At 35.9% G+C, this 19,389-nt stretch overlaps 1 protein-coding gene across 1 annotated transcript; it reads left to right on the plus strand.

Moving 5' to 3' along the window:
• The first annotated feature begins 4,362 nt into the window (after window positions 1-4,362).
• On the plus strand, window positions 4,363-9,049 carry LOC120078593 (uncharacterized). Its single transcript, XM_090309240.1, is given in 4 exon segments — window positions 4,363-5,925; window positions 6,512-8,071; window positions 8,074-8,498; window positions 8,596-9,049. Coding segments are annotated over 3 exon segments (3,351 nt in total). The 5' UTR covers window positions 4,363-4,532; the 3' UTR covers window positions 8,472-8,498; window positions 8,596-9,049.
• Window positions 9,050-19,389: the final 10,340 nt, after the last annotated feature.

A 19,389-nucleotide genomic window follows, 5' to 3' on the forward strand; every position in this document is an offset into this window, starting at 1 on the left:
AGTTCTACTTTATTTAATAATATTATTATTATAAAAAAAGGAAAAAAAAAAAAAAAAAAAAGTAACCGATGGTGAGATGGAAAAAATGAATTATTTATTTATTTATTTTATTTTTTATAATTGTAATGTATACCCCACCACACCATGTGCCTCAATATGTTAGTCAATATATATAAGGTACTTGTCCTTTAGATTAATCTCCATTATTTGTGAATCATATTTAGCCCATCCAAATTTGAAATTGATTCATAAAATTATTATAAAATTTAAAATATTATTTCTAAGGTTTTTTTTCTTCAACCAAATTAATTATATATATATATATTAATTATTTTAAATGCAAAAACTGTTAGAAATATTTTCAAATATAAAAAAACGTCATTATCTATTAGTTATAGACACTGATAGAAATCTATTAGGGGGTGTTTGATGTATGATAAAAACATAGAGTTGGTAATTATTATCTGGAGAGTTACATTGTCTATATTTGATATGTAGAGTTGAATTGAGTTGGTAATTATTGTCTCTGTTTAGATGTTGAGTTGAGTTGAGTTGAGTTGAGTTGAGTTGTGTTGAGTTGAGTTGAGTTGAGTTGAGTTGAGTTGGAGTATCTGTAGTTGTTTTTGTAAATGAAATTGATTTTTTTGGTATTGTTGATTTTAATTTTCAACTGTACACATATTTTTCTAATTTTCTATGATAAAAACAAAAAAACTTCCAATTCTTTTCCATTCTCAAAACATAACAAATTCTCTACAAAGTATTCATATACAAACATAAAATTTTGAATTCAAATTTTTAAACATTCAAATAGAAGTGATTATTCCATTCAAGAATCCAACTTAATCATTAATTATCGTAGAAATTAAAAAGAATTGAAAGAATTAGTGCCATCAAATGAAACTATTGACATTGTGTTAGATAGAAGGGATGACACTTAAATGTTAATCTTAAAAAAAAAAACCAAAATCTTACAATTTAAATCATAAAACCAACTATTAGATAGTATTTTTTGACCAATTTGTGGAATATGGGTTTATCTTTTTCTAAAACTGAAATGATTTTAGAAATATTGATGTTGCATCAGTATACAAACTATTTTTTTAAAAAAAAAAACTTGAGCCATAAATTTAAATTCCACTATGTAATATTTGAAAACATTAAGAGATAAGTTTTTAAAACATATTGTTGAACTTTTGTTTAGTGAAACAATAATAGGAGGTCGTATGTAATATTTTTTAGATCTAAGAAAAAAATGAAATAGAAGAAGAATAATTAGATCTAAAAAGCAACTAAAAATCAAAAAAGAGAAAAGAGGAGTTGAGAAAGAAAAGGGAAAATAAAACCTATACGAGCTAGATAGAGAAAGAAGAGAGAAAATGAAAAAGACAAACCAGACGGTGAAAGAGAGAGAAGAGGAGAGAAGAGGAGTAAATGTGAAGAGAGCATGAGAGAGAGAAACAACAAAGTAACTGAGGGAGTTGGGAGAGTAATGAAAATGCATGGAAAAACGGGTGAGAGTGAGAGTGATAAAATGGTTGGTAATTAAACACACAGTTTTGTTTTTATCAGTGGTCGCCGAAGTTGGGCACACAAAGGTGGTAGGCAGAGTATGTCGCTAAATTTGCTTGTGCGAAGGTAGTTGTTAGAATTAGTCGCTAGAGTTGTCGTCGGAGGTGGTTGGTGGAACTCGAAGTTCTTCTTTGAAGTTGGTCGTGCGAATGTGGAAGTCAAAGTTTTTTTTTTTTACCAAGATGGTTGTCAGAATTGGTTGTTGGAGTGTCGTCGGAGGTGGTTGTCGGAGCTTGGAGTTGGTTGTCGGAGTTAAACTCCCAAAGTTGGTCATCAGAGTATGTCGCCGGAGTGTGATAGCGGTAATCGTCAACGGAGACTAATGGGTGGAACCATTAAAAATATTAGAGGGAGAGTGAATTGGGAGAGTTGGGGCACCAACATTTAAAGTTGGTTGTCAAACATTGAGTTGGTAAAAAATACCAACTCAACCTAACTCTCCTGAGTTATCAAACACTCCCTTAGTGTCTATTGCTAGTACTGATAGATGTCTATCGTTGACTCAATTTCCTATATTTGAAAACAACTCCTGAGCAAATATAGAATCACAATTCAAATTAGTTAAAAAAATGATTAATATACTTTTTAACAAATTAAAGAGTAAATAAGGCACTGTAAAAAATATTCAACAAAAAAAAAAAAGATTATTGGTTGAAAATAAAAAGAAATTTAAAGGTAAAGTAACATATAGAGGGTGGTCCATAAATAAGAATTGTTAGGATCACATGGTTAAAAATTTGTGGGGACAAAAGTATTGGTCTAAGTTATTCCTTGCATGAATTGGAATTCACTTCAAAGCTATCATATTATTATTTTACTTTTTCTTTTCTATTTTTGAACCATTTCTAATTACCAAATAAGTTTGTATTTTAGCCTGTATATCATTGTATTAAAATTAATTACCGATTTATTATTTATTAATGAAATTATAGTTCACATGTCTCTTTAGCGAATTGTTAAAAAGATCTCCAAACTGCTCAATATAGGGTTGTTGTAGTGGTTAAAATAACTGTTTCTTAATTATGTGTTTTTTTAAAAGAGTTATATTAAAAGTAAATTTAGTGTCTCTTAAATTTTGAAGATTTTTTTTATAAAAAAATAACATATAATCGATTATACAAAGACTAGAAATAGAAAATTCTTTTTAAAAGAAATCTGAATCGTCATAGCATTAGATTAGAGGTTCAAATCTTTATATTTCTATTTGTTATACTTAAAATAAAATAAGATATGTACAATCATTCACTTCATTCTCATCATTTTAAAGACACACAATGAAGAATAGCCATTAAAATATTTTCAACTAATAAATCATATATAAGAATATATAAAAATTTGTTAAAATAAAATGATAATGATTGATGTCGAGGATAAATTTGTAAATAATAGAGACAAAAAATTAAGGAAACAAAAGGAAAATGAGAAATTTTTTACTGATAGAAAAAATGTCCAAATGATTTAAAAAAATAACAATTTATAGACTTCTATCCATCTCTATCAAAGAAGATTAAAATTTTGATATTTAGTGTAAATAGTTTCTTTAAGAAAATTTTGAATGTCAAACTTTCATCCGAACTTAATTAATGTATATTTATACTAAAAGATGATACGTTTGAATTTTTACTGTAATTTTAAAATTTTACCACATATGGTAATTAATAAAAATTATTTTAGTCGTCATTATTATTATTTGTGTAGTGAATATTTTTAACAGTCAATTTAGGCATCAATAAAAAGAAAAAACTTTTTACTTTATAGTTTTTAGAGAGAGGAATTGATTGAGAGCATATACAGCCTAAATAATGCCTGCCTGCAAAATTCCAAATCATTTTTTCATTTTTTTTCTTTTCTTTTTTGGTTAAGATTTTTTTTAATTATTCAAAAAAAAGAAAAAAAGAAAAAAAAACCTATTCATTTGACATATATAATAAAGAGATTTGATCCAACGTCTTACATTATGCCACGTATTGTCCCACCGTAAAATCGCCGCCGCTCATCAATGCATAGCTCTTCTTTATTTCATATTTCCCTTTGGAAAAGTCTTCGTTTCAAATCTCAACTAATCGTCTCGTGATAGCTTTTATTTTCACCCACTATTTTTACTCACTATACACACTCATCAAGACTTGTGGGTGTGGAAAGACATTTGTGGGTATATTTAGAAAAATCCTAATTTAGTAACCTTTATTATTACTTTTTTTTTTTTTTACTTTAATTTAAGTCAGGGTATTAGGAAATAATTGCACTTGATCCTGCTTCTAAATTCAGAGTTTAAAAATGAAATAAATTACAAAAGTAAAATAAGCTTTTAATTTAATTATGACGATTAATCATTTGTAAAAGAAATCAATTATAGAAAATATGTATTAATCCAAAAAATTGTACATTATTACCGATGGTATTAATTAAAAAGCGTTTTAGATCAGATCTACGTGAAATAAAGAGGCATTTAAAACATTATTATTGTAATGCTTTTGAGTTTTTTTTAGTAATGATAATTGTTGTTTCTTTTTGCAACAAGAAAAAGTAAGGAAAACTAAGAATTTTAATATATAAAAGAAATTTGGAAACGAAATGATTGAAAAAAAAAAAAAAAAATTAATTGAGGGTAGTTGCTGGCGACTGGCTGCCCATGGTCGATTAAGCATAGTGAAGAGATTAAAATTAAGTAAAGTTAAATGGGAAATTAGTTATGGATTTGAATAATTAAAAAATGAAGAAGGCCAGCTGGAAGAAATTAAAAGAGAATCTGAAGAATTAATCAAATGGGAAACTGCTTGGAATTGGGGCCTTTGATCTGATTATAAATATATTATGGTTTCATGCAATTCTAAACACAATCACTAAAGAAACCAAACAGGGTTTCTCTCTCTTCTTCTTCTCTCATCTTTTATTATTTTTTTTCTGGGAAAATTGGAGTTTTGAGAGAGAAGTGAGTTTCTTTTTTTATTCAGTCTCCGATGAAGAACCACCGTGGCGACCCCTCTTGGGGTCGTCTTTGGCCACAATTTGCTATGGCATTGGCCATTATTCTTATTTCTGCCAATGTAGATTTGGTTGCCGGAAATGCTTACGTCTACGCTTCTCCACCACCGCCACCTTACGAGTACAAGTCACCGCCGCCGCCGTCCCCGACTTATTCTTCTCCTCCTCCTCCCGTCTATAACTCTCCTCCTCCTCCTTACAAAGCTCCTGAATATAAGTCTCCTCCACCACCATCTCCGGTGTATGAATACAAGTCTCCACCACCACCATCTCCATCTCCACCACCACCATACTACTACAAATCTCCACCACCACCATCACCATCACCTCCTCCACCATACTACTACAAATCTCCACCTCCACCATCGCCATCACCTCCTCCTCCATACTACTACAAATCCCCGCCTCCACCATCGCCTTCACCTCCACCACCATACTACTACAAATCTCCCCCACCACCATCCCCATCTCCTCCTCCCCCATACTACTACAAATCCCCGCCTCCACCATCACCGTCACCGCCTCCACCATACTACTACAAGTCTCCTCCTCCACCATCACCTTCACCTCCACCACCATACTACTACAAGTCCCCACCACCACCATCTCCTTCACCCCCTCCTCCATACTACTACAAATCTCCCCCACCACCATCACCTTCACCTCCACCACCATACTACTACAAATCTCCACCACCACCATCCCCGTCACCTCCTCCTCCATACTACTACAAATCTCCACCTCCACCATCGCCTTCACCACCTCCACCATACTACTACAAATCTCCTCCACCACCATCACCATCGCCTCCGCCACCATATTACTACAAATCTCCTCCACCACCTTCTCCATCCCCACCACCACCGTACTACTACAAGTCTCCTCCACCACCATCGCCATCACCTCCACCACCATACTACTACAAGTCTCCTCCACCACCATCTCCATCTCCTCCTCCTCCTTACTACTACAAATCCCCACCACCACCAACTTACTCACCCCCACCCGTCTACTACTACAAATCTCCACCACCACCCGTAAAATACCCGCCATCCTCTCCTCCATACTACTACAAATCTCCACCTCCTCCAACCTACTCGCCTCCCTACTCTCCGCCTTACTACTACAAATCTCCACCGCCTCCCACCTACTCACCTCCCTACTCTCCTCCATACTACTACAAATCTCCACCTCCCCCAACCTACTCGCCTCCACCAGTTTACTACTCTCCGCCACCAAAGCCCTACACTCCACCATACTACCCACCGCACCACCACCTAGTTTTTAAGGTGGTCGGAAAAGTCTACTGCATCCGATGCTACGACTGGGCCTACCCGGAAAAATCACACGACAAGAAGCACCTTAAAGGTATTTTTTGAATAATATAAAAATTTTCCCTCTAAATTTGACTATTCTGCAAATTCAAATTTTGATTATTTTCTTTCAAACCCAATTTTTAATTTCTATATATTTTCTATCTTTTAATTTTAATGTCAGTTTCATGATCAGGATTGCGATTCTAAATTTGGTTACCTCAAAAACCAAGTAAAAAAATGGATGATATTTCTATCCATGCACTAGTTTTGTTAAATGAAAATGACTTAATCGAATTACAATACTAAAAAAGAGAACATTTTCCATGTGATGCTTTTCTTCCAACTTTAATTGGATAAACACATTTTTTTTCTATTTTTTTTTATGAACCCACATTTACTAATTTGCCCTCCCACCATGATAGAATAAAAGGATACCACCGTTGTCCATGTGGGATGCTATCATTGCATCAATTATTACACATCAAAACTCATAATAAAATTTGGGGATTCAAACAAATTAATTTATTAAAGTAGGAATGGCAAGAGTTTCTAGATTAGAATAATTGTACCCCTACAGTGAAAAGCTAAAATGATGCCATTTTCTATAATTTATAAATTCTTTTAATTTTATTTTATAGGAGCTGTTGTTGAAGTGAGCTGCAAGGCAGGAAAGAAAGAGGTAGTGGCATATGGAAAGACAAAGAGCAATGGCAAATATAGCATTGAAGTGAAAGGATTTGATTATGCTAAATATGGAGGCAAGGCTTGCAAGGCTAAGCTCCACGCACCACCCAAGGGCTCACCTTGCAACATCCCAACCAACCTCCACTGGGGCAAGGTCGGCGCCAAGCTTAGGGTCAAGTCCAAGACTAAGTATGAGGTTGTGTTGTATGCTAAGCCTTTTGCATATGCTCCAAAGAAGCCTTACAAGGAGTGTATGAAGCCCAAGCCTTACTACCCACCTCCTTACATCTACAAGTCACCACCTCCTCCTACCCCTGTTTACTACTACAAGTCCCCACCTCCCCCATCTCCAACTTACTACTACAAGTCGCCACCTCCTCCATCACCGACTTACTACTACAAGTCTCCACCTCCTCCATCACCTACCTACAAGTCACCTCCCCCACCTTCACCGGTGTACTATTACAAGTCACCACCACCTCCAGTATACTCTCCTCCCCCACCATACTACTACAAGTCACCTCCTCCTCCTGTGTACTCTCCTCCCCCACCGTACTACTACAAGTCACCACCACCTCCCGTATACTCTCCTCCTCCCCCGTACTACTACAAATCACCACCACCTCCAGTGTACTCTCCTCCCCCACCATACTACTACAAGTCACCACCTCCTCCAGTATACTCTCCACCTCCACCATATTACTACAAGTCACCTCCACCTCCAGTATACTCTCCACCCCCGCCATACTACTACAAGTCACCACCTCCTCCAGTCTACTCTCCTCCTCCCCCATACTACTACAAGTCACCTCCTCCCCCGGTCTACTCTCCTCCCCCACCATACTACTACAAGTCACCTCCTCCACCCGTCTACTCTCCTCTACTCTCCTACTACACTCACCTCCTCCTCCAGTCTACTCTACTACAACCATACTACTACTAGTCACCTCCTCCAGTCTACTCTCCTCCTACTTACAAGTCACCTCCTCCACCCGTCTACTCTCCTCCACCACCATACTACTACAAGTCACCTCCTCCACCCGTCTACTCTCCTCCACCACCGTACTACTACAAATCACCTCCTCCTCCAGTCTACTCTCCTCCCCCACCATACTACTACAAGTCACCTCCTCCACCCGTCTACTCTCCTCCACCACCGTACTACTACAAATCACCTCCTCCTCCAGTCTACTCTCCTCCCCCACCGTACTACTACAAGTCACCTCCTCCACCCGTCTACTCTCCTCCACCACCGTACTACTACAAGTCACCTCCTCCACCCGTCTACTCTCCTCCACCACCATACTACTACAAGTCACCTCCTCCACCCGTCTACTCTCCTCCACCACCGTACTACTACAAATCACCTCCTCCTCCAGTCTACTCTCCTCCCCCACCATACTACTACAAGTCACCTCATCACCCGTCACTCCTCCTCCCCCACCGTACTACTTCAAGTCACCTCCACCTCAAGTATACTTCTCCTCCCCCACCTTACTACTACAAGTCTCCACCACCCCTTCCCCATCTCCCCCACCACCATACTACTACAAGTCTCCCCCACCCACCATCACCACCTCCTCCACCATACTATACAAGTCTCCACCACCACCTTCCCCATCTCCCCCACCACCATACTACTACAAGTCTCCCCCACCACCATCACCATCACCTCCTCCACCATACTACTACAAGTCTCCCCCACCCCCATCACCGTCACCTCCTCCACCATACTACTACAAGTCTCCACCACCACCATCTCCATCACCTCCTCCACCATACTATTACAAGTCTCCACCCCCTCCTTCACCTTCTCCTCCTCCCCCATACTACTACAAATCTCCCCCACCACCAGAAAAATCACTTCCCCCCGTTTACATTTACGCATCTCCACCACCTCCTCCCCACTATTAAGCTCTAAAAAATCTCAAAACCAATCTTGTAAGTAAATGAAGCTCCTCTACTTATCATTTTTCATTTCTCCCATCAATTTTTTTCTAGCAAAATTTCTAATGATAACTTATTGACATTCCCACAGGTTTTATTTTCAAAAGTGGAATAAAGGAAGGCTTCATTAGTGAAACAATTAGAGATGGTGAATGCAGCCCATTGAATAATAAGGGTCCTTTTGGGAAAACAGAGCATTATTCAAACATTCATAGTTGGGATCAGATTGCATCTTCTTCTCTTGTTGCCATCTTCCACATCATCTTATTATTCAATTCTTCTGGGAAATTGGCATCAAGGGTACATTTTGCATCTATGGCAGGGCTTGGACAGTTGCAGAAAATGATGAATTATTTAGTGATTTGATTGTGAAGCCTTTTGTTATTTGTTTTAATTTATATCTATTTGTGAATAGATCAGGTACGCATTGTTGTGTAAGATTTGTGATTTTGTTCACTTTGGGTTATTTATTTCATTGTGTTGCGTACGTTTGAGTTGAAGCGTAGAATCCCTTTGCAATAAGACAATATATCTCTTCTTTCAAATGGCTCCAATTCTTCTATTCTTTTTTTTCTTCTTTTGATTCACATAATACTAAAACTATAATTTTTTTAAAACAAAATTTGGAGTTGAAAGATTCAACCTCTAATCTCAAAATTAATAGTATATGCTTTATGTAAATTGAGCTATACTCATTTTGACAAACCTACATTTAATAATGGGGCAATTGAAAATATAGCAATTAGATCAAAAGTATTAGTAAATATAGTACAATGAAAAAGAATTTGCAAATATAGCAAAATTTAGATTTAGTTTTCGGAGCCTATCTATATTGTTGATAGGACTTTATCACTGCTAGAAGTCTATCAGCAATAGAGTCTATTACTGATAGATTTTGCTATATTTGTAATTCTTTAAAAATGTTATTATATACTTAGTTATTATCCCTAAAATTACCGTCGGTTACAATTAACCTTTAACTATCCTCTCATATATGAGAGGTAGTTTTTTGAAATCTAAAGTTTGAAAATTCATCTTGAGAGAACCAGTTCCCATTTAATTGTGGGTTTGTGTTTCTTCCCAAAAGATGGAAAAGAAAGTAGTAAATTTGTGAAATTGGGAGTCTTCCTTTGGTATGTTGACTCCACAGCTTGAGTGAAGTGGACACATAGGTGGATGTCGGCTTTAATGTTTAGTGGTCTAACTATCTGAGTTGTCTGTTTTAGTGGAAAGGAAATTTGATTGTCTCAAAAATGTTGCATTGTAGTTTGTGGGAGAGAGAATGGGAATGCTTTTGTTTGGTTGCTTGAGAATTGGAAGTAAGGTGTGTTTGAGAGATTCAGTGGAATGTGGGGATCATTTCATTCCTACTTCTTTTCTCCACACCCACACTATTTTCTTGTTTCAAAAACTCTCTTTTATTTTTTCAATTTAAATATTACAATGTTAATATTGTATATATTTTTTAATAATCAACTTGAGTTCAGTAAAATGAAATTAATAGAGAATATAGACACAAAGAGACTCTAATTATGGAAAGAAACATAAAAGGAAAAAACAATCAACTTGAGTTTGTGAAGTGATCGACTGAAGCTGATGATGGAAACTGAAGGAAACGTCCAAATCAAATCACAACAGATCATTTGAGTTGGAGATAGAATCCAAGAAGAACTAAAACACAAAGAACTTCTGTGTTGGAGATATAACTCACAAATAACTAAAACACAGAGAACTTCTGTATTAGAGACATAACCCACGAAGAACTAAAACATGAAGAACTTTTGGGCTGGAGACAGAAATCCTCATATAGAGATCTAAAGCAGAACCATAAACTGCTGATTTGAAAATAGAATAGAGATCCTGAAATATCAGAAAATATAACAGAGGCGAAAAATGAAAAACAAGAACACAAAATCAACTAAGTGAACTAAATATGGATCTGCCTCTATCGATCCCAGTGGAGGCTGAAAAAAATATAAACTCTAGGACTTAGGGCTCTAATACCATGTTAATATTGTATGTATTATTGAATAATCAGCTTGAGTTCAATACAATGAAAATAGAGAATAAATAAATACCAAGAGACCCTAATTATGGAAAGAAACATAAAAGGAAAAAATGCAGAAGAGGAAAACATACAGGAAAATAATAATTTAGAATAAACTCAATTAAGTTTAACATACAAGATGAAAAATCAAACAATACAAGATGAAAAATCAAACTATCGATTTTTAAATAGTAATTTGTAGAGGTTCATGCGATAATAGTGGAATTACGATGGTGTAATGCCTCTGGTTGTAGAGTACTTAGACGTTCCGACTCCTGTGCATTTATTGACAAATGAGGAAGAAGTGTTAACTCTAGTGAAATTAATCTTTGGTGGAAGATATCATATTTTTAGAGCACAGAGAGAGAGAGTCAATTTCTTCACATTCGATGATCTCGAAATATGGTAATATTGTTGCTATTGCCAATTGTACAATGGATGTAAATGATATACATTATTGGTTCGATAATATTCTATTTGGGTTTGTTGTTTACCGTAGGTAGATTTGAACTTGTTGATCTTGTAATTGTTAGTTATCTCTTTTTTTAAAAAGAAAAAAGATAGTATTTTATCCACAGAATAAAGCTCGAATTGAAAAATATTTACTAAGGACTCATTTGATAACGTTTTCATTTTTTTTGTTACCCATTTCCATTTCTCATTTTTGAAGCATTTAGACCAAATTTGAGAAACTATCGAAAGTTGTTTTTCTTGTTCCATTTCTGGTATATAATTATAGTTCCGCAGAATTAAATAATAAATGCCTTGGCTGTTTTGGTAGTTGTGCTCAAATTAGTCCTTCCACTATTTGTTTTAATTAATATTTATACTATTTCTTACTTTGGCTATATTTATATTTTACTTTAAATTTTAGTTTTCAAATTTCCCATAATATATTTATATATTATTTTAATTTTCAATTGGTATATTTAAATATTTTTTAAAATTTTAAATTTTGCAATATACATGTTTATATATCGTTTTAATTTTGAATTTTTATTTATAGTGCATTCATTACGAAATTAATTTCAAATATTTTACAACCACAACATGTATAAATAATATAATTAAGTTGGATTTGAGTCTATGTCATTCAAGTCATTACAAATCAAAATTTAGCAACATATGAAGTATACAAACAATAATTGTCATACCCCTTCCCAAATTACCCTCATAATCCGAGAAGAGATGTGAAGATAACAATTGTCAACCCTCTTATGACAACTACTGTCAACATACTTCCATAAACCAACAACCTTGGCACTTGATAAACAGTTTATATCCTATAACAGACCATTACCACATAGTTAACACCATATAAACATATAGATTTTCTTACAGCAAAACACTCATACACATGCATCACTGTTAAGGGATCCATTAAGTTTATTTACAACAGGAATAAAAACTCTCCCCTACTTCTGCAACATGAACATAAGATCCAAATATAAAGATATGATGAACCACTTAAACTTCAAATTCTCTGAGGTTCTTGAGAAGTGACTGACTGATAGAACTGCTAGGCTTCGAGACGTCGACCACTACCTGGGGAGGAAAACATTGGAAAAGGGTGAGCTTAAAATGCATAGTGAGTGACTTCTTTAAAAGAAACATACCTACGTAAACTCATGATTCAAACATTCTAATAATTAAACATTTACATTTACATTCCAGGGTTCGGAAATGAAATTTAGAAAATGTAAAATCATAAAATTTAAAACTCTAGATTAAAACTCATCAACATTCCCTATAAAATTTCTCTACTCCTTTGCCTGAACATGCGAGAGAGCCCTTTTGCTCAATCCCTAATAACCTTAGTTGAGAGAGAGTCATTTTGATCGATCTCATCAATGTAGATAACATAGATCTTACGTGCACGTATAACTGAGTAGGATCCTGCTTACCTTACCATACCTTCGGTAGCAAGGATCGTCATGTAGCTGGGTACCTTACCATACCTTTAGTACCAATGCTTAAGAGTAGGTTTTACATATTAAACATACATGTGAACATCATAAAATATCACACTTATCATGCTTAAGGGAGTCAATAAATAGCTCATTTGAATGCTAAGTCATGGGATAAAACTCAAGTGAAATGCATGGAAGTTACAAGTAAAAACAAACTATTTTAAATCATCAATATGCATTTGACTCCATTACTAGAAGCATGCGTTGAGACATCAAGACAAAAGGTAACTATATGTTGGAAATTCATAAGCAAATATTCTGAAAGCTAATCACTCGTTGTCTTAAGCTACTTATCTAAAAGTCTATAGGCCTCTCCTATTTGTGTTTGCCTTGAAATAAGGAAAGGTCCCTTTATCAGTATAATTAGCTCCATTTCGAGCATAATCTATAAAGTTAACTTCATCACATCATGACTAAGTTCATCGCATCCTAACTAATCTCATTGCATCAGCTACGCTTAAGCCATTTTACCTTATAACTTGGCTAAAAAATGGCAATCCTTTCTCACAGTGCTCGGGTAGGCGATTAGCATCCACTATACGATGTACCCAATGCGTCTCAACTGTGAATACTATGTCAATGCTGCTCCCACGCATCAATGCATATCATTGGTTGGACAACTGCTTCCTTATTCTCCGTATATAACTGCTTGCTTATTCATCCACAATATCATTTCAGATTTTCATATTCCAGATTCCATAGTTCTAATTCCAACCATTAGCTAGTGAGATTTCCTTAATGAATTTTCTCATAAGCATCTTAACTCTCACATACCTTAGAATTCAAACAACAAATTCCTTTGGATCAGTTGGTAATCCTTAAACCTCTCACTCTTGCCCGAGAGTTCTTCAACACCTTCTGAACTTCAAATGGAAACAATTCTTCATTTCCTTAGAGTAGGAAAATTTGGCAAACTGGTTCCCTTCTTTTCAGGGTCTATTTATACCTAGGCTTGCATAAGCATGCAACTTAATTAAATGCCACCTGACATGTTGATTCTTTTAATTAGCGTTTTAAAGACTGCTACCTAACCCACTTATTAATTAATTAAGCTGAACTCTCCATCTTAACTTCGTCTCATGGGCTTGCGGCCATTTAAGCCTTTTCTTGGTCATCGCCTACTTCTACTTAGTGTCACACCCTCTAAACGACACCTTCGATGCAATGGTCCATAACCGCCTCGTTTTCCAACTTAGCCCTCACCATTTGCATATAGGTTGGTCGTATACTTCCCCTGTGCCAACCTCGATCATTCCTTCTCATTCAAGAGCCATCTTACTTCTTCCATGGCCTTCCACATACCAAATAGCTATACTTAACCTTAATGCCCCATTCTTGGACTTCTGGCTGCATAGTTCAACAAAACTGACCGCATAGCACAACATAGCTCCAACGCATGAAATCCTCTACTTTCCTTTATATGTCAACTTCTCTCTACTTCACTCGATATCTTGACATTCCACACATAGCATATTTTCTTGTCCTCTAAGTACCCAAGAGTATGACTTCCTATCACTTAGAATATTTTCCCTCCTTCATTCATCCATATACATAAACTGAGCTTCTTATACACTTCAATTAATACAAACATCATGAGTACTTACTTACAAAAGCTTAATTACATAATTAAGATGACTTAAACATAAATAGCTAGTAAAACAAGTTTTGGGATTTACAATTTACTTAAACATAAATAGCTAGTAAAACAAGTTTTGGGATTTACAATTTACCTTCCCTTTAGAGAAATTTCGTCCTCTAAATTTTCCTTAAGCTCAGTTAACTAAATAAATGGGGATATTTGTTTTTCATATGCTCCTCAGCTTCCCATGTGGATTCCTTTACTCCATGGTTTCTCTACAAGACTTTAACCAATGGAATAGTCTTGTTCCTCAATACTTGCTCTTTTCTATCTAAAACCTGAACTGTTTTTTCTTCTTATGATAATTTCTCTTTTAGTTGCACTGGTTGATCTCAGAGAATATGAGTAGGATCGGAGACATATTTTCTCAACATAAACACATGGAAAGCATCATGTATCCTGGATAACTCAGTAGGTAAAGCTAATCTATAAGTTGCTGGCCCAATACGTTCAATTATCTCGTAGGGTCCTATATATCTTGGGCTCAACTTACCTTCCTGCCAAACCTAAGTATCCTTTTCCACGGAGATAGCTTTAGAAATACTCAATCTTCGATCTCGAACTCTAAATCTTTTATTCCCTTATCCACATAGCTCTTCTGTTTCTCTCGAGCTATCTTCAAATTTTCTTTTATCAATTTAACATTCTCTGATTTCATCTTAACCAACTATGATCCTATCAGTTGTCCTTCACTAACCTCATTCTAGCAAACTGGTGTTTTATAGGGTCTTCCATATAAAGCCTCATATGAAGCCATGTTAATGCTGGTAACTGTTATTATATGAAAATTCTACTAATGGCAAGTGTGTATCCCAACTATCTTTAAACTGTAACACATAGGCTCTCAACATACCCTCCAAGGTCTGGATCGTTCGTTCTGACTGTCTGTCTATTTGTGAATGAAAGGCTGTACTGAGATGCAACTTAGTACCAAGTGCCTTTTGTAGGCTAGGCCAGAACTTCGAGATAAACCTCGGACCCTGTCTGATACAATGGATACTAGAGCCCCAAAATGTAGATATGGCTATGTCCATTGGCTGATCAACATACATCTTAGCCAGCTGATCAAGGGTAGATATGGCTTTGATTGGTAAAAACTTTGCTGTCTTTTTTATTATGTCTACTATCATCCAAATGTCATCATAACCATTGGGTATTCTAGGTAAGCCAAAAAGAAAATCCATGGTCACATATTCCCATTTCCATTTAGGTACTAGAAGTGTGTTCAGTAAACCTGCATGTCTTTGATGCTCTGGCTTAACCTAATGACAGATAAAACATTTATCTACAAAATGGCTATGTCCTTCTTCATTCCTAGCCACCAATAAGACTTCTTCAATGTTCTATACATCTTAGTGCTACCTGGATGCATAGCATAGGCCGAACTATGAGCCTTTTATAGCACTACATTCTTCGGTGCTTCATGACTAAGAGCACATAATCTGTCTTCCTTTATCAAAGCTCCATCCTGTCTCAAAACATAATCTTATCTTTGCTGTTGACCAACTTCTTCAATAAACTTACTGAAGTTAGAGTTTGCTATTTGAGCTATGATGATATCATCTACTAATGTAGGTCTTACTTGAAAATGAGCTATCATTTCTCCCAAGTGACCTACTGTCAATGCTGCACCAGCTCTCTTAAACTCCTGCAATAACCTTCCCCTTAGAGAACTCAACATATCTCTAGAGTAGCTTGATTTCCTGCTCAAAGCTTTTGCTACTACATTAGCTCTACCTGGGTGGTAATCAATGGTGCAATCATAAACTTTAATAAACTCGATCCACCGCCTCTATCTTAAATTTAGTTCCTTTTAATCAAAGATATATTTTAGCATCTTATGATCTATAAAGATGCAAAATTTATCACCATATAGGTAATGTCTCAAAATCTTAAATGCTCGGACAACAGCTACTAGTTCTAGATCATGAGTAGGGTAGTTATCCTCGTGTTTTTTCAGTTGTCTGGATGCATAAGCTACGACTTTACCATCATGCATCAATACACATCCTAATCCTTGTTTGGATGCATTATAGTAGATCTCGAACTCCTTACCTAGAACTAGAAGGGTTGGGATTGGCACAATTAGTAATCTTTGCTTCAAGTCTTGAAAACTCTGCTCACAACTATTTGTCCATTCAAACTTGGCATCCTTCCTGGTTAGACTGATTAATGGGAGAGCTATCTGTGAGAAGCCATCTACAAACCTCCCGTAATAAGCTATGAGTCTAAGAAAACTATGTACCTCCGTTACTAAGGTAGGCCACTCCCATCTAACTACAACTTCAATTTTCTGAGGATCAACGCTGATACTTGTTGCAGACACCATGTGTCCTAAAAACACCATCTTGTCGAGTCAAAACTCACATTTACTAAACTTAGCATATACGTGCTCATCACGTAGTGTTTGCAACACTGTCTTCAGATGCTCCGCATGTTCTTCTTTACTACCTTGTTCAACTGCCTGTAGTCAATACATAATCTGAGTGTGACATCTTTCTTCTTCATAAATAGAAGTTGTGCTTCCCAAGGCAACACATTAGGCCTGATATAGCCCTTGTCTACTAATTCCTGCAATTGAGTTTTTAAATTCCTTCAACTCAGCTGGTGCCATCCTGTAAGATGCCTGATAGATGGGAGTTATCCCTACAATAAATTTATAGTAAACTCTACCTCTCTATAAGGTGGAAATCCTGGTAACTCCTCAGGGAATACATCAATAAACTCCTACACCACAAGAACATCTTCTAGTCCTAGCTTATTCGATTGTAAAACTATTACTTGGGCCAAGTATGCTCCAAAACCTTTACTCAATAGCTTTTTAGCCTTTACTGCTGAAATCAGACAAGTATGAAACATTTTCCTTTCTTCTACAAACACTACCTCTACTTGACCTGATAATCTGAATGTCACTTTCTTCTTGTGATAATCAATAGTTGCATGATATTTAAACAAGAAATCTATTCCTAGAATAGCATCAAACTCTAACAATTTTAAGGGATGCAAATCAATCACCATGCTCTGTTCTCAATTACAATTACATAATTTCTATTATAATTATTAACTATCAGCACATCACTAAGAAAGGTAGATATAACTTCTCAGGCATAGTTTTTAGTATCCTAACAGTGTTAAATGCAAACATGCTAGAAATAAATAAATGGGTCGCCCCAGGATCAAATAATATATGTGCAGGTCTATCATGAATAAAGATCAAACTAGTAACAACATTTGGTGCATCATCAGCCTCCTGTTGGGTCATAGCGTAAACCTTGCCTTACTGACGAGGCTATCCTGTTGCACCCTTCTACTTATGATTACTAGTGCCCTTATCACCTACTGTGCCTACCTTAGGCTACATCACTTTCTGAGATGCCATCTTCTGCTAAGTCTGTGCTCTTGAAATTAACTTGGGACATTATCTCATGTAATGCCCAGGCTGTTCACACTGATAGCAGACATTCTGCCCTTCATAGCACTGTTCTGAATGATATTTACCACAATGGGTACACTGGGGCTTCTTACCTATACTGGCCACAGACATTTTTATACGTCCTGATCTTGATCCACCAACTGTCTAGCTGGATCTCTACCTACCTTTTCTCTATTGACTTCATGTTGTACTACCCTGAGAAATCACTGGCCCACTAAATTGGGGCTTAAAATCTCTCCTGCCAAATCCTCTTGGAGTAAATTTCCTCTTTTCTCCTCTAGAGACTTCCTTGTCTTGCTTGCCCTCTGCCAGGCTCTCCTCTACAAGCAACGCAATCTCCACTCTAGTAAAAATTCACCTAGTTAGTTGTAGCAATAATAGAAGATCGTATTTCCTTTCTCAATCCGCTCTTAAAACGTCTACATCTATCTTTCTCCTAAGCTATAATCGTAAAACCATACCTGGATAACTCTGTATACTTTTGTTCATATTCAACAACTATCATATAAACTTGAACGAGCTTCAAGAACTTGTTCCTTTTCGCTTGACGATATGAAGTAGGATAATACTTGTCTTCAAAAATTATCTTAAACTCTTCCCATGTCATCTCTTTTAATCTATTCCTTCTAGAGTCTATCACTCTCCACCATTGCTCTGCCTGTTTCTGTAGCAGGAATACTGCTAATTTGACCTTACGGTCCTTAGGGCATATGGTTACTTGGAAACATTTTTCTATGTAAATCAACCATGCCTCAGCATCTACAACGTCAGTAGTACCCTCAAATGCAGATGCTTTCATGCTCTCAATGCCATACTTCTTCTCGATGTCTATACAGATCGTACGTTAGCTCCTAACCTCTAAACAATCCTATCGAAAACTCTATCCTCCATTTGAGTATCAGCTCTAACCTGAGGTATACAAGACTCTCCCTCATATGTAGCTTCTGTTGGAGTTGATGCCCTAAATCTCCTGGTCCTGTAGTTTGTAATTGTAATGTATAAACGATTTATTTATTTAATAAAATCTGAGGCATTTTATTTGACATTTAGTAGAATTAGTCCACAAAACCAATAAACTAACATCCAAGGTTACTTCTGTAGCTTAACCATGTATGTAGAGACATACAAGTGGATCATATTTAAGTGATAACCTAAATAGTCTGTAGTAGATGGATAAGGCTGGATACTTTATCCTAGCGACACTATGAATATGGCCCGCTTTCTAGATGTTATTATTGTTGTAAAATGCTACAAATGATCTGATCATAATCATTCATGTAGAGACATGTGAGTGAGATTATTCTATATAAAAGGGTTTGTATAAGACTGGACCATGAAATTAATAGTCTCATTATATAACTCTGTTAATAGTAGAGACTTACATTTCACCAGGATGACCATAGGTGACATGACCTGAATCTTGGGTGAGTTGTGAACTCTTGTCTATGAAGGCGATCCTTTGATTTATATAGGCAATAGTGGCCATATTACCAATTCAATAAGCCTACCATTTTGGAGATTTGTCTGATTGGGGAGTTGAGAACACAGCTATACAAGACAAAATTCACTTATTCTCTAATGTTAGGATAAGTAGATAAATTGCTTCTATAAGGGTTGATTCCGGAGCTTGAATAACTTGGCACCACACCCTCTCTTGGCCCGAGAGGGGTTTGGTCATAGTTGGACTATGACTTATTGTTCATTAGAGGGATCAGTGGTACTTAAGGAGTTAGATGTAACTATATGGGTAAAATGGTAATTTTTGCCTAGCTCTACTTACGATCAATTTGTAAAGG

The sequence above is a fragment of the Benincasa hispida genome, chromosome 1 (assembly GCF_027475165.1).
Source record: "Benincasa hispida cultivar pf3 chromosome 1, pf3_genome.v1.1, whole genome shotgun sequence".
In the NCBI taxonomy this organism is placed as follows: domain Eukaryota; kingdom Viridiplantae; phylum Streptophyta; class Magnoliopsida; order Cucurbitales; family Cucurbitaceae; genus Benincasa; species Benincasa hispida.